The 19,489-nt window shown below is 50.5% G+C and overlaps 6 protein-coding genes and 1 long non-coding RNA gene across 7 annotated transcripts; 3 read left to right on the top strand and 4 right to left on the bottom strand.

Moving 5' to 3' along the window:
* Window positions 1-167: 167 nt before the first annotated feature.
* On the bottom strand, window positions 168-3,819 carry LOC118510404. The gene is made up of 2 exons (XR_004906006.1): window positions 3,730-3,819; window positions 168-2,339 (listed from the first exon to the last, which is right to left on the bottom strand). It is a non-coding gene; the product is annotated as an uncharacterized LOC118510404 (long non-coding RNA).
* LOC118510353 lies at window positions 3,243-6,187 on the top strand. Its single transcript, XM_036052054.1, has 2 exons — window positions 3,243-4,457; window positions 4,585-6,187. Exons 1-2 carry the CDS (start codon window positions 3,782-3,784, stop codon window positions 5,862-5,864), a joined length of 1,956 nt encoding a protein of 651 aa, XP_035907947.1. The 5' UTR covers window positions 3,243-3,781; the 3' UTR covers window positions 5,865-6,187.
* LOC118510342 (mediator of RNA polymerase II transcription subunit 24) lies at window positions 5,898-13,167 on the bottom strand. Its single transcript, XM_036052012.1, has 5 exons — window positions 12,939-13,167; window positions 11,542-11,628; window positions 9,213-11,470; window positions 8,615-9,130; window positions 5,898-6,106 (listed from the first exon to the last, which is right to left on the bottom strand). Exons 1-5 carry the CDS (start codon window positions 13,050-13,052, stop codon window positions 6,007-6,009), a joined length of 3,075 nt encoding a protein of 1,024 aa, XP_035907905.1. The 5' UTR covers window positions 13,053-13,167; the 3' UTR covers window positions 5,898-6,006.
* Window positions 6,184-8,038, bottom strand: LOC118510358 (4-coumarate--CoA ligase 3-like). The gene is made up of 2 exons (XM_036052067.1): window positions 7,460-8,038; window positions 6,184-7,398 (listed from the first exon to the last, which is right to left on the bottom strand). Exons 1-2 carry the CDS (start codon window positions 7,996-7,998, stop codon window positions 6,276-6,278), a joined length of 1,662 nt encoding a protein of 553 aa, XP_035907960.1. The 5' UTR covers window positions 7,999-8,038; the 3' UTR covers window positions 6,184-6,275.
* On the top strand, window positions 11,524-13,105 carry LOC118510373 (protein tumorous imaginal discs, mitochondrial-like). The gene has a single exon (XM_036052098.1). It carries the CDS (start codon window positions 11,721-11,723, stop codon window positions 12,918-12,920), a length of 1,200 nt encoding a protein of 399 aa, XP_035907991.1. The 5' UTR covers window positions 11,524-11,720; the 3' UTR covers window positions 12,921-13,105.
* A 181-nt stretch (window positions 13,168-13,348) lies between the features above and the next one.
* On the bottom strand, window positions 13,349-14,398 carry LOC118510381 (mediator of RNA polymerase II transcription subunit 8). Its single transcript, XM_036052127.1, has 2 exons — window positions 14,059-14,398; window positions 13,349-14,001 (listed from the first exon to the last, which is right to left on the bottom strand). The coding sequence occupies exons 1-2, from the start codon at window positions 14,221-14,223 to the stop codon at window positions 13,417-13,419; spliced, it is 750 nt and encodes a 249-aa protein (XP_035908020.1). The 5' UTR covers window positions 14,224-14,398; the 3' UTR covers window positions 13,349-13,416.
* Window positions 14,399-15,916: 1,518 nt separating this feature from the next.
* On the top strand, window positions 15,917-19,173 carry LOC118510371 (WD repeat domain phosphoinositide-interacting protein 2). Its single transcript, XM_036052095.1, has 5 exons — window positions 15,917-16,153; window positions 16,227-16,398; window positions 16,457-17,193; window positions 17,262-17,392; window positions 17,461-19,173. Exons 1-5 carry the CDS (start codon window positions 16,086-16,088, stop codon window positions 17,613-17,615), a joined length of 1,263 nt encoding a protein of 420 aa, XP_035907988.1. The 5' UTR covers window positions 15,917-16,085; the 3' UTR covers window positions 17,616-19,173.
* Window positions 19,174-19,489: the final 316 nt, after the last annotated feature.

The raw sequence follows: 19,489 nt of genomic DNA, 5'->3' as shown, positions 1-19,489 counted from the left end.
AAAAGCTGTTGCTGCCAGCTTCCAGTCCGGGAAGCGGACAGAGAAAATCAGTGTTGCTAAAAAAAAAGTATAAATTATCGTTATATAAGCAAAGCAGAAAGTTGGGTGGAAATGCAACATTACAGGGGTTTTGCAGTTGATACTGTAAAAGGATCGATCTTCTTTTGTTCCTGGCTTCTTAGATGAAATGGGGAAGCAAAAGCAGCTAGTTGACATGGGAACGGCTTCAGATAGTAGGCAAATCAATTACCTTCGATTGTGAAGCTGTGCTACCATTTCATCCAAGGAGCCTAAACTGCAAAACCCCTGTAATGTTCGTTACGCACAGAGTAGTGGTGGTAACTATTGGGTGGCAAACGGTTAATGCAAATCATATACAAACGATGCGAAAACATGTGCGCACAACAAGTGAAGTTTGGAACATCTCAGCCCAGATGATAGAAGAATTTATTTTGTAACGAAACGTACATATGACTATTAAATTTATATATATATATTTGTATAAAAGAAAATCATATTGATCGGCCGCAATGTTTGCAAGAGTGAGGAACGAGAACTGTTAAGCGTCAAGGATATTGATTTTAGATAAAGAAAGCAAACCCCCGCCCCCCACCCCCTGTTATCTTCGGCCGTCTGTTATCGCCCCGCAATAGCTAATAGCAGTGATGATGAGGGCGCACACTTCCCTCCTCTCTTCCGCCAAACGTGTTGAGTAATTGTTTGTAAACCCATTTTCGAACATACTTCTGCCAAAAAAAAAAAAGTATAACAGTGAAAGCAACCCCGAACGCAAACAGAGCACAAAACACGGTAGTAGATCGAAATCCATTTTTATATGAGCATATATTTATACAAAAGTAACAGCAAACAACAAAACGAAAGCAAACCACCGTAAAAAAAACACACACACAACAGGGTAGTGAAACGAGGAAAGAGGAAACAGAGGCATATAAGGATCGAGGAACGAACAGTGAAATGACAAGCGAAACAATGGACAAAAAAGAGTGTTTTTCTTTGTTCTTATTATTGGCGAAACAAGTGCTAAAAATGCGTAAACTATATACATATACGTTGCTATGCATCTATACATATATACATACAAGTAAACTACATCGGTGTATCTGAATGTGTCTGTTCCATTGAAAGCTTAAAAAGGTGTACTGCAAACAGAAGTTTAAACCTAAGCAAGCCGTGAGAGCGATTATAAAGTTTTAAATGTGAAAAGTGAAACTGAACGCACATGGCGAATGGGGCTGCAGCAGCAACGAGGAGGATATACTAACATCGAATATTTAATCACTTTTGTGAAAGACACACACGCGTACACGCACATGTGTGTGGTCGCAGCTATAGCAGCAGCATGGCATGGAGGAAGCATTATTCTTAATTTAAAACAACAACAAAAAACCCGCGCCGATAAGGAGCGCAAAACGACGAATGTGAGCAATTAAGAAACAGAGAAGGGAAAGCTAATATCAATGTAGCGATAGAAAAGAAAAGCAAAACCGAATGCTTATGGTTAAAATTGAATGTCACTCTCTTATGCATGTTGGTCGTTTTTTTGTATCTTTACCGCTACTAAAGCGTACAAGCGAAAGGTGCGAGAGAGAGTGGGTGAGGCAAAAGCGCAAAACAACATGTAACATTTTGTGCACAATTTTTACCATTTTATTGCGCAAGAAAGAAAAAGGTCGATTTTCTTCTGTTTTGTGGCCCATTGCAGGGCGAAAGAGGAAACTCGCGCGGGAAGGTTCTTAATGATGGGACAGAGGAATTGACTTTATTTGATATGAAATATATTGAACAAAGGGAAAAGAATTCATGGTGTGTGTGCTTTTTTTTGACGAAGTATCCGGACGTAATCTCTACTGTCAAAACGGCATGGATTCGGTGTAGAAGTTGAGCATCGTGAAGTGATTTGTGGAGTTGACAAGACATTCTCCCTTCGTGAAGAAGATATCCCATGAAGACACCAAGTTCCTGCAAGAGTTCTCCCACATCAAGTTCCTGTTCTTCTTCCTCTCTTTCTTGGCCTGTTGCTGTGGTCCATGGCTGCGCTTCTCCAATCTCCGGCTGTATCCGATCTGCCTCTGGTCCACATCAATCCAGCCAACGGGTCACAGGCGGGCACGAGCCCGGTATCCTCATCACGTGCCCTGACCAGCGTATCCGTACGTCTTTGGCAACCGTAAGAATACCGCCAGCATTGTCCAGGATTCGTGCCTGTATAGGACTGCCGGCCGTATCAGTGTGCGATATATGGCGCATTTCGTGCGCTGTGAAGCTCGTCGTAGGCACGATTCCCCTAACCAATGTCCGTCCAGTGATGTTGAAGTCATCTGCGAAGCCAAGGCATTGGAAAGACCGGGTGAAAATCGTGCCCCTAATATCGAAACCTTCGCTTAGGCCGAAGTTCAACTCAACTCAAATAGGAGCAACAGTATGTACAGAAAACGATAATGTCGTGGTCGAATTTAGCCACGGTCATTTTGAGGTCTCGATGTCTCCAGTTGGAAGGCAAGATTCTCCTCAGAAATATTCACGCCTTCTAGTTCGTCAAGCCTAATTGCAAGATCACCGTCCAGTATGTTATGTTCGAAAAGGGAACCTCAAACGTTGTGTCCATATAGATGGAGGAGTAGTGGCATGTCTGAATAGAGAGTGAGTGAGTGATGGCATGAATGGCCAACATCACATGCCAGGTGAAGGTGGATGGAAAACTTTCAGGGCCTGCCTGCCTGAGATGGGCTTGCCTGTCTCCTCTTCAATCTGGCGCTAGAGAGAGAGAGCCATCTGCGACTCGGAGGTGGAAACTTCGATGAACATCTTCTATAAGTCAATCCAGATCCTGGCATACGCTGATGACATAGACATCATTGGTTTGAGGCTCTCCTATGTAGCAGAAGCTTATCAAAGGATCGAGCCTGCCAACAAACACTGATTTACGCAGGGGTGATGTACAGATAGGTGACCGCACCTTCGAAGTCGTCCAAAACTTCACCTATCTGGGGTCAAAAGTCAGCACCGACAGCAACATTGAGGTTGAGTTACGCGCAAGGGTGCTTTCTGCCAACCGGTCATACTACAGCCTGAGGAAACTTCTCCACTCTAAATACCCGTCGCGACGGATTTATAGTCCCAGTACTCACATACGCCTCTGAGACATGGACTCTGTCCAAAACTGACGAAGCCCTCTTAGCTGCGTTCGAGAGGAAGATGCTCTCAAGCATCTGGAAGGACAATGGAGGAGCCTCTACAATGACGAGCTCTACGGGGCCTGTACGATGGTCTCACCATCGTGCAACGAATTAGACTCACCAGGCGGCCGATGGGCTGGTCACGTCATGAGAATGACACCGGACGACCCAGCCCGTAAAGTCCTTTTAGGCCGTCGGACAGAGGAGGCGTGGTAGGCCCAAATTGAGATGGAGTGATGGCGTTGATGCGTCCGCCAGATCGGCCGGGATAACGGATTGGCAGACGACGGCGCTGAACCGTGAGCGGACCTCACCATGTATATCTGGCATAGGTTTAAACCTGTATTTGTTCCATTGAGCTACGCCTGATCGTAGAGGCACATTCTTCAAGAGCATTCGCAGTGAAGGAGCAAACCACAACAATGAACGACGATATCGTCGCGAGATAGCTTGCCAAGGTACAAAGTTGCAATCGAGAGATTATCGCTTAATCGATCCCAAAACTCGATGAGCCCTCGCACAGTCTAATCACCTCGTTGGGTCCATTCGTTGCTCAGAAGTGTTCATTGCAGGTCTAGCTGCTGATGTCCTTCGGGATGGCCTCCTCACAGCGCTGGTTTTTATGGGTCCATTCCCTCGTGCTTCTACGTGCGGCAGTTAGCGGGATGGATCTGCTAACCAGCTTCGAAGTCCGCCATGGCTACATCTACCCGCCGAGTGTTACCGTGGCCGAAGGGGAAGTGATGCACTTGCGTCTGCTGGTGCCGATGCAAGAGGGCGACCGTTGTTTCTACCGTGAACCCGGCTCACCGACGGACATCGACGTGAATGGGGTGGTGCTGGCTGAGGAACGACCGCACCGAAAGATGCTGCGCTTTGGCGATGCCGAGTGCAGTATACGCGTGAATCCGGTCCATCAGCGAGACGGTGGCTTCTGGCGCTTAACGTTGGTGCGAGGCACGGAACGGATACGGGGCGTCACGATGGTGGACGTGATCGAAAGACCTGCCGTGCCGGAAAGCGGTGGAGCCGGTGCTGCCGTGAGCTCACTGGATGAAATAAGTCCGCAGCGAACGGAGTACTGCTTTGTGCTGCGACAGGGTGCGACCAGCGAAGGTGCCAACAGTGTGCCGATGTACGAACGCTGCCAGCTTCCTGTGAGCGAAACCGATCCAACTGGGGCAGGCGTTTGGAGTGTGATTGCTGGCGTGCAGGGTCAAATGCGCGAGATGACGTACGGAATCCACATCGAGAACAAAGGTACACCTCTTTGTCCGCTAATCATCGTCACTCGTCAACGATAACCATCACAGCGCAATTACAGAGTGCGATAAGCTACCAATGTGTGTCCTCCAAACCTTTTTTTTTTTTTTGTCTATATGTCCAGAGGAACAAATCGTAACGACCGTGCACAGGGAGTCCGATTATCATGTGCTTTCCTGCCATCTACGCTACACCAAACTGACGCTCAAGTTCTGCCGCTTCGTTCGGCTGGCGGACGGATTAGGGCTGAATGTGATCCCAGGCGTCGGCACACCCCGGTACGGATACATCGGTGCCGGGTTCGAGCGGAACGAGTGTGGGCTGGAGATTCTCGGCCCGGAAGGACTCGATAAGGGCACGTGGAAGTGTTTGTTGGGTTACGGTGACGAATCGCTTACAAAGGTGTCCGGGGCAATCGTCGACAATTCGGACACTAATCCTCCGCTAGCGATTATAGGGCAGGATAGGATCGTTTTGGCACAGAACGAATCCATGGCGACTTTGCTGTGCAACGCGAACAAACCCATCGATTACTGCTGGTTCCGGGGACCTCACGGACAGTTCTACCCGCTGTCGGAAAGTCTCACGGCGGAACGCAACGCAGGCAAGTACTGGTACAGCGGCATCTCGCTGGCGATGGGTGAGTGTAGCATCACGTTCGCGCACCTCCTGGACACCGAGCACGCCGGCCAGTGGCACTGTTACGTGGGCAACGGGCATGTATCTGCGCTCGAAGTTTCCGCCACGTTCCCGGTGCACATTTCCCGCACGCAGATGATTGCTGCGTCCGATCGCGTTGAGGCGAGTCTCGCTTTTCCCGCCCTTCTCGAATGTGACTCCATTCCTCGCGGGACTCCACTGCAGTACTGTCGGTTCATCACACCCGCCGGGCAAGCGTTTAGCCTGAACGAGAACATTACGGCCGATCGTCCGGTGCTTGGGCGGTTCTACTCCAATCCGAACCATAACCTAGCGAAGGGTTCCTGTGCGCTTGTGATCGCTTCCGTCCGGGCGGAAGATTTCGGCGAGTGGATCTGTGCCGGCAAGATCGAGGGACACCCGATGGAACACATTTACGGTGTTGTGCTGCACAACCGCGACGACATTGCTCCCATGCCTGATGGTGTGCCGGAACCGGCCGGACAAACACTTTCGGCAGCTTCCATCAGCGGTATGGTGATCGGAGCGGTGGCCGTAGTTGGCGGTGCCGTTGCCATTGGCTACTGGCAGTTCCGGAAACGGCTACATCGGCAGGCAGTCGCGGTGAACGAAGAGATTCAAATGAGCGCGGTCGAATCGCGCCAGGCGCTGGGAAGAGCTGATGGACCGAGAATCAGTATCATAAGCTCGGGGTCGAGTAGCAGCACAAACAGCGAATCGAATCTGCACGGAACAGCGCTGTGAGGGCGAGTAAATAACTTATTCACACACAGGACCTTGAGCGATGCTCTTGACGGTTCCTGGCCTGGATTCTTCATTTATTATTCGCTTACAGTACAAACAAGGGTCAAAATTACTAGCTAGCAGCGTACGGTACGATGAGAAGTTACAGCTTGATACTCTCCTTTCGCATCTGAATGTTCCGCAACAGGCATACGTCGGACATGGCACACTGGCGGCCAGTCGGCGTGTTGAGGTCGTACAGTCTGCAACGATTGGTAACAATGTGAAACGCGGTCAGTAAACACCTACCCTTAGGCCGAATAAAATATTGAAGCTTTATCAAACATTTCTATCGTGAATTCTACCGCAGAAAGCCGCACTATGGGCCTTTCGAACCATCATCGATCCAAGTGCAAATCAATAACCCATGCATCATACAATAACGCTCCTCACTGGCGTCCCCTTTGCCCGCTCTGCCTCGTACAACGCGATGGCCATTTCTTTGCACCGTCGACGGACAATCTTACCGGACGGTGTCATCGGTAGGCTGTCGACGAAAAACACACCACCCCGTAGCCGCTTAAAGTCGGTCACCGTGTCCGCCATCGCGTCCACAATCTCCCGCCCGCTCACTGCTCCGTCATCCGTTTGCCGCACCGCCAGTGCCACCGGGAGATCGTTACCCGGCACCGGAACGCCGGTTACGCAAACCATCAGCAAACGCCCGGCAAAAAGCTGCATAATCGTTGCCTCCAGTTCGGTGGGCGAGATTTGAAAGCCACCATACTTGATGATGTCCTTGCGCCGATCCACCGCAAAGAACACACCGTCCGTGTCGTACCGGGCAACGTCACCGGTGTGGAGCCATCCGTCGCGATCGAGCATTTCGGCCGTTTCCGATGGATTGCCGTAGTAGCGGAGAAAAACGTGCTCGGCGCGGACGAGCAGCTCACCTTCCTGGTCCGCGTCCAAGGCCGTCCCTGCGGCGTCCACTATTTTCGCTTCCACACCAGCATTCGGTGTGCCGATGGCGCCCGCTTTGTACAGCAGCACGGTGGAAAAACAACCACCACCAATCTCCGACAGTCCGTATCCGACGATAAACTTTGCCCGCTTCGGCAGATACCGTTCGAACGAGCCTTTAAGCTCACCGGACACCGGCCCACCGCCACAGAGCACTAGCTGCAGGCTGGAAAAATCCGCCATCCCTATGGTAGGATCGCCCAGCAGTGCCAGCGCTTGGGCCGGTGGCATAAACAGCGTCGTGGCGCGATACTGTTCCACCAGATCGATCAGCAACCGGGGCTCGAAGCTGTTCCGGGTGATGATTCGAGTCGCACCGGCCATACTCGCGTTCAGCAGCACGCCCAACCCGGACACCCAGTACAGCGAGCTGAAGCACACCACGCGGTCGCAATCGGTCGCTTTCCACAGTGCGGACGTGTGCGCGATGCAGATGGCGTGCGAAAGGCAAACACCCTTCGAAAGGCCGGTCGTGCCGGAAGAGCACAGCACGATGGCAAGCTCTTGCGCCGCATTTTCCACGTGCTCCGGACTGCAAAAAGGGAGATGTTACCGCCCAGGCTTCCTCCAGCCACCCACCACCACTAACTCACACATACTGGTCCTCCATTCCGTTCGGTAGCAGGAAATCATCCACCGTCGGATAACCGTTGATGCGTTTTCCAACCACGATCAACTGTGGTTCGATTGCAGCCGCTTCACAGGCCACCTTCAACACCGCCACCAGCTCACCGTCACAAACGATTGCTTTCGGTTCCACCGTGCGGAGCATGTGCTCGTAATCTTCCGCCCGAAAGGTAGGATCAAGCGTGTTAAGCGGAACCGCCGCCATAAAGCAACCGAACACAACGGCAGCCAACTGTTCGCCATTTCTTGCCACCACCGTCACCATATCGCCACGCTGCAGCCCACAGGCACCGGTTAACGATTGGGCAAATCGGACGCTCCACAGGTGCAGCTGCTTGTACGTGATCGACCGTCCCGTATCGGCGCTGATCTGAGCGATTCGGGTCGGTGTCCGCTGCAGCACCCGGTACAGCAGCTCACCGATTCCTTGGGCCGGATTGTACAACGGGGCCGTCAGTGGACCGCGCCAGATTTTTGTCTGCACGTCAAAATGCGTTAGCGACATGCTGCGAACTAGCCAGCGACTGCGAGGACACTAATGCACTTCTCCTCTCCGCGAAGCAATCGCATTAAAAAAACATCCAGTAACAGCTAGCCCGTGAGCTACCGGAGGCGGACTAAAGCGATCCTTAAGCAGCGGACCGGGTTTTATGGCACGGAAATGATTTTCCCATAATGACTGGCGGAAAAGCAGACCGATTCTGGGTTGAATGCTTCAATTTGGATTAAACATTCAAAAGCCAGCAGGCAGGAACACGAACCCCGCACTTAATAGCTTGCCGATTTATGTTAACAAATAACCGATTGTGAATTTCTAACTCGTACAAGTCGCTAGGAGCTCTTTTCTAACACATCACCTCAAGCAAGGTGGTTGAAAACGCTCAGGACCCTATGGAAACGCACAGGGATTATATTAAGCAGGCGACCCGCTGGTTGCAACGACAACGGTACCGATCTTCATAGGGGAAGGACAGAGGTTCAAATCCCATCTGGACCGTTCCCCCGTAGTGAGAACTGACTATCCTACTAGTCTAGTAAGCCAGAAGTGGCAGGCATGACCCAATAGGTCGCGAGCCCCAAATTGAGTTGCTTCGTCCGCCAGGATGGACGGCCATACATACCTTAAGATTAATCCGACGGTCATTTCATCCGTAGCGTTGATTTTCAGCAAATTCTGCACCAACCCGTTCGGCAACAGCTTCAGCACGCAGGCAATCCGATCCCGACCACTCTCGACCAGCAGCGACAGGAACTGGAAGATAAAGTACACCTTCGGCGACAGTTCGTCCGTCGTGATGTACTGCGTAAAGGTGCGGAATAGCGTCTGCAGGCAACCTTGCAACGGTTCCTTCAAACTAGGCACCGACGCACCGTCCCAGCTGGCAACCGAATCAAGGGCACTTTCGAGCGCGAAATCATTGCCCCCGGTCGCTTCACACCCTACGCCCATACCGTCCAGATCGATCTTCCGCAGCTTGGCGCTGGTGCACAGCGAATCGATATCTTCCAGCTCGGAACCGACGGTGGCGCGGGTTCGCTTTTTGGACGCCGTGATCGATGCTTCCATCGTGACGATGATGCAGTAGACGCAGAGTTTTGCTAGCACGCGTGACTGTGGGTCTACAATCTCGGGAGTTCTGCGGAGAATAGAAATGCAAGAAGATCAGTGTAGGTTTCCTTTTCCGCAAGGCCATTTTTTCTTTGGTGTGCGACACTTACTGCTGCTTGTTTTGCAACATCATCGGCACGAGCTGCGACAGGAGTGCGATCGTGCAGCGCTCAATGTCCAGATGCATGATCGCGAATACGATGTCCATCGTTTTGTTTAGATCGCGAATGTACTTGCACAGGAAGAGCTTTGCGATCAGCTTTTCCACCAACCAGGACGGGCCGCACGATTGCAGTAGCGTGTCGAGCAGGAACGTTGTCTCGATCGGTAACCAACCCCGTTCGACGATCGCCTTCCACGCTTCCTCGAACTGCTCCTCGAGCGGTAGGTGCGAAACCATGTGTTGGCTTGGGAAGAGGGCCCGCAGCTTTGGATTGATTTGTGGCGTCCGTTGAAACTCTTGCTGCATGCGCCGGATGATCTGTCCCATCAAGCCGAAGCGCTCCTTGCAGTAGTCTTGCTGCTGCCATTCCTCTGCCTGCGGTCCGGCGAGGACGCTGCACAGCTGCTGCACCATGTTCATCGGCTTCACTTGCTCGTCCTGCCGGACCATCTGTATGTAGGCGCACAGCCACGACGATGCGCAGACCGCAAACGAGCAGAAGTGTGCCTTCAACCCGTCGAGCATTTTCTTTATTTCGACCGGGGAAATTTTTTCATTTTCCCACGCCATCAGCACCTGGTGGAGGAGCGCCGGGATGGTGTAGCAAATGTCTTCCCAGCGCAGGTTAGAACCTTTCAGACCACCGCCACCGTCGTTCGAGCTGTTGAGGGCCATGATCAGCTCCTCCAGTACCATTGGATCGGCCTGCTTTACCATCGTCATGGGCGATTTGCTTTTCTTCCGCTCGACCATGTAATCGCGCACCCACTTCTCGAAGAAACTGTTGCCTCCCTCGGCTAGGATGACGTCCGATCCGTAGCTCTGCGCGATGCAGGCCAGTATCATGAACGTTACGTCGAACAGTGCGCCGCGGGTGGTGCTTGCCTTGCCGATCTCGACGCTCGTCGCCTGCTTCGCGTAATCGTTACACTTCAACAGGCCGGCAATGAAGGTTTTAAACTTTCCCTCAACCGACGCGACGGAAACGATCAAATCGAGACTGTTCCCGGTCAGTACCTGGCACAGCATCGCGAGCAGCGCATCCTGTACCTTGCTGTAATCCGCACTGAGCGCCTTCAGTATGCCAACCAACGGCGACTCGACGCGAAACACGAACTTCAGCATCAGCGTAAGGTGCGCATTGTTCGCCTCGAGCTTATGCAGCCCAACCGTTACCGGGTCCCGCAGGGCGACGAAATGTTTCACGTGCGTTTCGGTCAGCAGGTGATGCTTAACCATCTCCTTCAGCAGACACTCGACAATGTTGCAGGAACACTTCATGTCCATGTAATCCAGCACCGGTGCATCTTGCAGCAGCAATTCGAACGCTTCCACCAGATCGACGCTGTAGTTCGCGCTGGTCGCCTCATCCTGCTGCTCTTTGCCGTTCGTTTTGGTGTGTATTTGGTGGAGGATGTGCGGCACCTTGATGAACGCGAACGCACACAGCAGCGATTCCTTCGACGTGCCCTCGACATTGTTCAACGAGATGAGACAACCGCGCATAATCTCGCAGTACAAGCGTGCATACGAGTAGCCCTTCAACCGCTTCAGCGTAATCAGCTGAGCAACGTACTGATTCGTGTCAGTCATGGGATTTAGCAGCACCTCGATGGCAATGAACGGTTGCAAGCTGAACGTAATCGGTTCCACCTTCCCTCCGTCAAACTGTTTCATCTCCAGAATGTCCACCTCGAGCAGGACCAGCTTGCGCATGTAATCCGTAACGGTTACATTTTTCGGGCTGCTCCCGACGTGCGCCACGTAACCGGTCGTAATGGTAAGATTGTTAATGCCGTTGAACCTTTTCTGTAGCGTAAGGAACAGGTCCGGATCTTCACACTTCCCGATGGAAAGCACCCCGAGCAGGAAAGGGTTTTCCACGATCCGTTCCAGCACTATGGCAACGCGTTGAACGACATCCTCTTCCTCCGTCTGCAGTGCCCGGCTGTCGGCGTACGTTTTAAGGATGCATTCGTAGATCTGCAGCAACCAGTGGACGAGCGCAACGGTCGCTTTGGTAAGGATCGATTCTTCCTGCTTGCCGCGACACGTTACGCCATCGATAATTGACTTCAGGAAGTCGAGCAAAGCGATCAGACAGTGATGTTTGTCGAACTGGTCGTACTTGGCGATACGGTTCAGCACGGCCGCATGCGAAATGAGGTGGGCGCACAAGGAGTGTTTCAGGTAGGAGAGAAAGAGCTGCAAAGAAAAAGGCGTTTTAAAAATCGTTTTAAAGCTTTAAGGCGCATTTTCCAGCGAATCACACTTACCATGTTAGCGCCAGATCCAACCACCGCCTGTTGAACGATTGCATCGGCCAAATTGTACACATCGCCGCTTACTCCGCGAGTGAGAATCTGCAATAGAAGCAAGTAACCACATCAACCATGAATATCCATCACGCGAAATCCAAGCAAACATCGTTGATCGTAGTAACGAATTCAAAAGTATGGCGGATAAATTTCGTATCGGTTCCCGGTTTATACGCTTAATCGGTAGTAAGGGGAAAGCTGGTTCGGCCTCTTCAGGCGACAAAGCGACATCCCGCAAAGCGTCCTCCAAATCATCAGACAAATCGTCCAAATCCCCGCCCACCGTTAAACCGCCGAAAGATTTCCATGCCGTACTGGGTGTGAGCCGAGCGGCCACGTTGAACGACATCAAAAAGGCGTATTACCAGCTGGCGAAACAGTTCCATCCGGACCGAAGCACCCAGATACAGCAGGATGGAGCGCCAGGTGCAACGGCGGACACGGCTGCGATGGAATTAAAGTTTAGCCAAATTACGGAAGCATACGAAGCGTTGCTGGAGGAGCTGAAAAGCCGCACCGACAGTGTGGTCGATCTGAATCCGGCCCTGTACCGGGACGTGCAGCGGAAGCACATGTTGCTTCCGAAGGCAAAGAAGGAACGATCGGCAAAGCCGGGCGTAGTGTTAAACGAGCTGAATTACGAAGATGTTGTGCTAAGTCTTACTTTCAAGGAATCGATCGAAGGGACGGTGCGGGAGCTTACGTTGCCGATCGGGGTAAAGTGTGACCGCTGTCTATTCACCGGCTCTCAGTCGGTGCGCGATAAGGCAGGTATATGCAGCATCTGTCACGGTACGGGTAAGCAAGAGTTCCAGTCGGAGAGTGGCAAACTGTTTATGCCTTGCAAGTTTTGTAACGGTACAAAGCATACGCCGCAGAAGCTAACGTGCCCCAAGTGCAACGGTAAAGGAATTGTGATGAAAAACCACAAGCTGACCGTAACCATTCCGAAAGCCGCGCAGGATAAGGACCGGCTAAAGGTACGCATACCGGGGCTGCAGCGACAGTTGAACGTTATTCTGCACGTGCAGGACTGTGAACACTTTCGCCGCAACGGGCTGAACATATATTCGACGGAGGAGATTACGATGCTGAAAGCGATCAGGGGTGGTGATTTATCCATCCGCGGCATCAATGGGATCTTCAACATCCACCTCGAGCCCGGTACACAGTGCGGTTCGGAGGTACGCATTCCCGGGAAAGGGCTGCGAGACGAGCTTCACCAGGACGTTGGGGACCACGTGCTCAATCTACAGATTCGTTTGCCGAAAAGTTTAACACCCAAACAGCTTCGCTTGCTAGAAGAATTCGAACGAGCCATCCATTGTGATGAGTGAGCGAGCGTGGTAGCTTACCGTTTTCACGTTGATGCCCCATTGGCAGTCGGTCCAACGCTCCTTCCATGCGCGCAACAGCATTAGCTTGAGCAGGGTGGTTTTGCTGGTTGTTTTCGAGTTGTCCATGATCATTTTGAAACTCTGTTTTTACTAATAAAATCACCAGTAAAGTACGGCAAACTGTACCAACTTGTTTACGTGCCTACACAATCGCACACACAACCACACATCGTCGCTTTCGCTAGCGAAGGGGAAGTCATCGTGTTTATAGGCTGTCATTCAGTACTCGCTGCCTGCCAAGGTGTGTAGAGTGCATGAGGTGAGACGCTTTTGTTTACGTTTTTTTCTAGTAGGATTAGGGCGGCAGATGGATTTTCATATTTCAGAGATTACGAAGAATAGCTTGCAATAGATCGATGAACAAGAAATATGAATATAGAGAGACTTAACTTTATTTCGATACATAAACTACAAACTAAATTTGCATTTAATTTTGCTAACGGTAAGGATGCACCTGATTAGCGGACTTGATATTCGTCTTAATGCCCGATGGCATTTTGCCCATCGGAGCACCGCCAGAAGGTGAAACTGCGCTCATTGGAGATCCTTGCCTTATCGCGGGCGGTATCATCACGCCTGCACCGCTTGGCGGTCCTACCGGGGCAGTCAAACCATTGCCAAGCCCAACGGCTGCCACCAGTGCTTGCGTGTCCGCCATCGAGCTGGTCTGCTGGATGCCGGGTCGGGTGGAAGATTCATTCTCCCAATCCTCTTTCGCCTTGCTGATTATGTCCCAGACGTGCGATATGACCTTATTGTACTGAGCCACCTGCTTCATGCTTGCTTCCACCGTAAGATTGTTTGCCTTCGCTTCGTGTGCCGCCTGTCTGCTTTCCGCGCCCGGGTCCGGCTTTGTGCGGAGATAGTCAGGTGCAAGATCGTGTGAAAATATCGGTACTCTGCCTTCCGTTAGCTGCAGCAAAGCTTCATCCCGTTCCGGTGTAAGCATCAACGGCAGCACGGTTAGGTTGCGCAGCGGTGTTCCGATTTCGGTGCTCAGAATTTTCATCAAACCGGTCAGCTGTAAGCAGTTGTGATTTTAGCTTTATCCTTCATCGGAACTATGGGTAATGCTTACGTGGCTAGATATTAAGGCAAAGTTATCCAGAAATGTGGGCCAGTTGATCGTCTCGTACTCCGTCTCCAATCGGTGTATCATCACTCCGATCGAGAGCTTCAGATCGTTTAGCCTGTTGAGGACAGCTTCCAGCAGCATGTCCAGCTGCTTTTCTTCTCGTTGCATGGTGCGTTGCTGTTTTAATACACTCCCAGATGTAAAAACATGCACTTTGTTGGCTTAAAAACACTAGATATTGAGTTTTTTGTTGGCCGAATCGCCAACCCCTACCGCAGGAAAACGTAAACAACCCAACGCCGAGGAATGTCGAACTGACCCTTTGACAGCTTCTTCCAAGCTGTCACTGAAATGTGTAAAATGAGAGGTAAGGACAATTGTCCAACAATCTTTCGTAATTCGATAACCTCTTATCAGCGAAACAATTCCTCTTTAAACGTATAATAAAAAAAACCCTTGAATTTTCTAGATTGCTATTGCAACATCAAATCAAATTTAAATGCCCACATGAAGATGGAGGAAAATATTTTCCTATCCGCCAGCAATCAGTTTGACAATCGATTGCCTTCTGTCTTTCAGCTGACGCACGCACACACACATACACCTTGGCTCAAACAACGATTTTCTGCCATCATTTTGTGCTCTCACACACACACACACACTGATTCTTCATACGACAGAACAGAACGGCAAAGGTGCAAAATACAACTTGATCATCACAAAAGGAAGTTTGCTCTGGGAAAAATCTGCATTTTATTGTTGCAAAGATTGTCCAGTTTAACGCCGAAACCAAACGGATTCGTCAGCTAACCCACCTAGTTAGTGCCTGCGCGTGTGGAAATTCCCTCAACCCGTACAAATTCAACAGTTGTGCTGCGTGCCGTGTGCTGGAGAGAGCAAAAAAAAGCAAACACACAAGGAACAGCGCAAAAACAAATCTCCAAAACACAAGAAACGGACCTCGGGCAGTTGTGTGTGTGTGTGTTTACGATCGCGATTGGTTTGCGCGATACTGTGTCAGTAGTGGAGAGAGTGTGTGCTTTGTGTGTTTGATAAACTCTTCCCGTCCGCGCATCCGTGTTTTTCCTATTTGCCCAACATCATCACCTTATCGTCAAAAGGTCTCTCTCTCGCGAAAAGCGCGTAGTTTGCGAAAACATAGTTGTGCGACAAAACAAACCTCCTTGTTTTTTGACCGAGCTTGCCACCAATTCTGAGGGTTTCCGTATCGGAAGTACATCAACAGCCCCGTTTACGTACCAGCAAAAGCAGCGCGTAGTTTGGTGCGGATTTTCAAGGTTAGCAGCAGCAACAGCAGGCATTAGTAAGCGGGGCGCCCGAATTCAACCCCGTATCGTTCTTGCCGTTCAACAAACACGCGATTGGTTCGTATTTGCGGCGGACGTGCGTAGCGCTTTTGTAGCCGAATCATCGAAAAGCGAATTGCTTATCGTAGAAATCTGTGCCCTGCGGTGCTGGTTGCATCAGCTGTTCCGAAATACGAAACACAGGTCCTCCGTCAACACAGTGAGCGAGCAGCAGCACGGGTTCGGATTGCAACGATAATAATAATAACATATACAACGCCATCCGTTGTGCTGCACCTCAGTACAACACACTCTTCCTTCTCCGTCGTCCGTGTGGCCTTGGAAGTTGGCTCTGCTGCCCACACATACACACAGCATAAATATAACAAAGAAGTGCTAGAAGGCTGATACAGATAGAACCCCAGCCCAACGAGAATCGGCTTTCGAACAGGTATGTAAGCATTATGGGGGGCACGTTAAGCTCTCCATACATCGCCCCAGAATTTATTCGATTGATCTTTGTTTTTTTGTCCTCAAAATCAAAGCCCCCCCCCCCCCCCCACACCAGAGAGACATCATTCGACAGTGAAACAAGAAGACACAGCAAAAAAAAACTCACAAATAAGCTCCACGCGAGCAGCTCGAAGGAGCCATAGGCAGAGCGAAGAATAAACAAAGAACCATCTCCCAGCCGAGGCGAGTCTGTTTCTGTTGAAGCAAGCCATGAGCCTACTGGCTAGAACGGATATAGATGCTGGAGGATTTTTCGTGAACTTTAATCAAGATTGCTCGTAAGTTGTTTGTCCGTTTACAATCACCGTCGGGAACTAAATTCGTTTTTTTTTTCATTTCTGCACTGTACAGGTCCTTGGCGGTTGGGTCGAAAAATGGATACAGTTTGTTTTCGTTGAACTCGGTCGATCAGAACCTGGACCAGATATACACGAGCCTGGGCGAGGACATCTGTCTGGTGGAGCGACTGTTTAGCAGCTCTCTCGTTGCAGTCGTCTCGCTAAACGCTCCCAGAAAGCTTAAGGTAAGACTTTCCGACTGCTGTAACCGGAAGCCTCTTATCAATTTGTCCGCATTTGCAGGTGTGTCACTTTAAAAAGGGAACAGAAATATGCAACTACTCCTACTCGAACACGATACTGGCGGTGAAGCTGAACCGCTCCCGGCTGGTCGTTTGCCTCGAGGAAAGTCTCTACATACACAACATCCGCGACATGAAGGTTGTGCACACGATACGCGACACGCCACCGAACAAGACGGGTCTGTGCGCGCTAGCGTCCGATTCGGACCACTGCTATCTGGCCTACCCGGGCAGTGCGACCGTCGGCGAGGTACAGATCTTTGATGCGGTGAATTTGCATGCGAAAATTATGATCCCGGCCCACGATTCACCGCTGGCGGCGATTGCGTTCAGCCAGATCGGCACGGAAATAGCGACGGCGAGCGAGAAGGGTACCGTCATACGGGTGTTTTCGGTCAGCGACGGTTCGAAGCTGTTCGAGTTTCGGCGGGGCGTGAAGCGGTGCGTATCGATCGCGTCCCTAGCGTTCAGCACCTGCTCGAAGTATCTGTGCTGCAGCTCGAACACGGAAACGGTGCACGTGTTTAAGCTGGAGCGTGTGTCACCGGAAACGAACGACGAGCAGGGCGCTGGGGAGGCGTGGTATGGCAAGATTAGCAAGGCGTTCACAAATTACCTGCCCCTGCCAACGCAGGTGACGGATGTGTTTTCGCAGGGGCGAGCGTTCGCGTCGGCCCTGCTGCCCGTAGCCGGCCTAAGACATTCCTGTGTCATTACAACGATTCAGAAAGCGCTCAGGTAGTGCGCGGGAAGGTGCTGAAGGAGAAGGGAGGATTATTTATAGCGAATCATTTTTTCCCCTCCAGGATGTTGGTGGCCTCCCAGGACGGATATCTGTACGTGTACCAAATACCGACGGAAGGAGGCGGCGAGTGTCAGCTCATCAAAAAGCATGATCTCAGAAACATCGAGCTACCACCGAACCCGCCCAGAACGGGTAAGCCAATGCTCCTTTCATAGTAATGGATCACATTACTTTATGGTTGTCCTATTTCCGTTCCCTAGAATCAGTGCCAATCGGTGTACCGACGGTGGTACCGTCGGGTGGCTCTAGCTATGCGGCCACCGTCCGCGGTACGGCTGGCAGTAGTGCTGGCAGTGGTGGTGGTGGCGGCGCCGGTTCCCTAGATGACGATCATCATGACCATGCGCAGCAATAGAGTTCGCGGTAATTTGTAAAACAAACGCAAGCCGCACTGAACCGGCATGTGAAGCTCGGACGGAATAATGCGCGGATATCATGGTTTCCGGAAGGGCGCTCTCTCTCTCTCTCTATCTCTCGTCATGTTTACCGAAATGGCCACACGTTTTGCTTGATCGTAATCGACAGGTGGAAGCCGCTAGTATCATCCCGCAAAAGCAAAAAACGGAAACGTTTAATTAGCGTTCGGCTTTTGTTCGCTTCGTCGTGGTGTTTTCACGCTTCAATCCGGTTCGTGCTATAAGCAAAATGTAACTCCCCCCACCCCATCGGAAGGATGTGGACTATTGTGTACACACACATACAACAATTAGCTTCACACACACTATACTACACACATACAAATACTATTAAACACTGATGTAAACAGATGTGTGGCGGCAAACACGGATCCGTCGCTGGTTGGCCTAGCTTACTGTACCGCATCGGATTGTTTTGATGCAAGGTCATTCGTTGCGGTTCGGGACGATAGACCGCTCAGTGTGGATATCGTGACCGTATCACACACACACACACCCGGTATTTAGGGATTCGAAAAGGCTGTAAGTGAGTTGGCTCCCAACTTAAATGTCTACGTGCTTGGTGGGTTGGCACTGGAGATCGGCTGGTGAGCTATACAGAGCATCAATGTGATAGAACGGCGCATAAATCACACCCGAATGATTGATTGTAGGGGGACATAGGGTATAGAGAGCATATTTACAGGTTCTTTTAAATTCGACGGTTTAAAACTTTCATCCCCACTGCGCTCTGTACGCTTCGGGTACGTTTCTTCCCTCCTTTAAAGGGAACGTAATACAGTAGAGGTTAGCAGTATGTATATCGCTAATGTGGGACCCCAATCTGTACTAATGGCGCTACTCATAGTGAACGTTTTATTTTTCCTTATCCGCACCCGTAACGTGCGTCCGACCAGGTGGTACCAGCATCAGATTTCTTCTTTCCGCAGTTCAAGAATTAAATTTAGAAAGTTGAACCATTATTTTTATTAAATATTTCGCGTAGTGTTTTAAAAAGGCCGAGGTGTGTAGAGCAAAAACCACAAACCACGAGAAGGGTTCGTGAAAGAAAGAAACACATCAATGAAGAGATATCGTTCGTGTGGTTGTTTTTTTGTTGGAGACTGTAAGAAACGAGACGGGGGAAAAAACGTATATTTGAGCATGTAGGCTTTACCGGCGTAAGCATAAAATGTCCCAAGCAAAAGTCTTTGCCACGGTTGCGTACTGGACAGCACTTGCAAGGTTCATATAGGTAAACATCAGCAATCAGTGGCCAGGACAAGTAGGCTATATTCATTATCTCTGCTAGAGTGTGTAAAATCATATTCCACACTCTCCGGAACCCGTTCGCGGCCGTTTGATCGCGCTGAACAGATCAGTTAGACCAGTTAGAGTTGGTGGTACTGAATTCAAACTTGATTTATCACTAGTGTGTAAGACCAAACGCCCCCAATAAAAATAAAAAACAAAAAAACAAAACAATTGATCAATAAAATCTTTCGAAGAAAAATAAAAGCCCCCGCGTGTGTGAGTGTTTCTTTAAAGCACCAGGCGTCTCCATCGACGTCTCCATAGTAACGCCGTACAAATTCAAATCGATCCAGTTGAAAACGATCAAAGCCATCATTGGCTGTCACTGTTCGGAGTGTGTAGAAGTAGCAAAATTATTTCGTCCAAAGTCCGTGCTCACCGCTCCCGGTATTGTTGATTGGTATTATCTCGTATCGAATTCACGTACACAATTGTCACGAAACGAAGCTCACCTCACGGCCTACAGGATTATGTTCCATCAATCGCAACGAACAGCACCCCGTGCGCTCAACCTACACCT

The sequence above is a fragment of the Anopheles stephensi genome, chromosome 3, assembly GCF_013141755.1.
Source record: "Anopheles stephensi strain Indian chromosome 3, UCI_ANSTEP_V1.0, whole genome shotgun sequence".
Lineage (NCBI taxonomy): Eukaryota > Metazoa > Arthropoda > Insecta > Diptera > Culicidae > Anopheles > Anopheles stephensi.
Note: the sequence above shows the minus strand (reverse complement) of the source record. Positions and strands in the feature narration are given on the sequence as shown.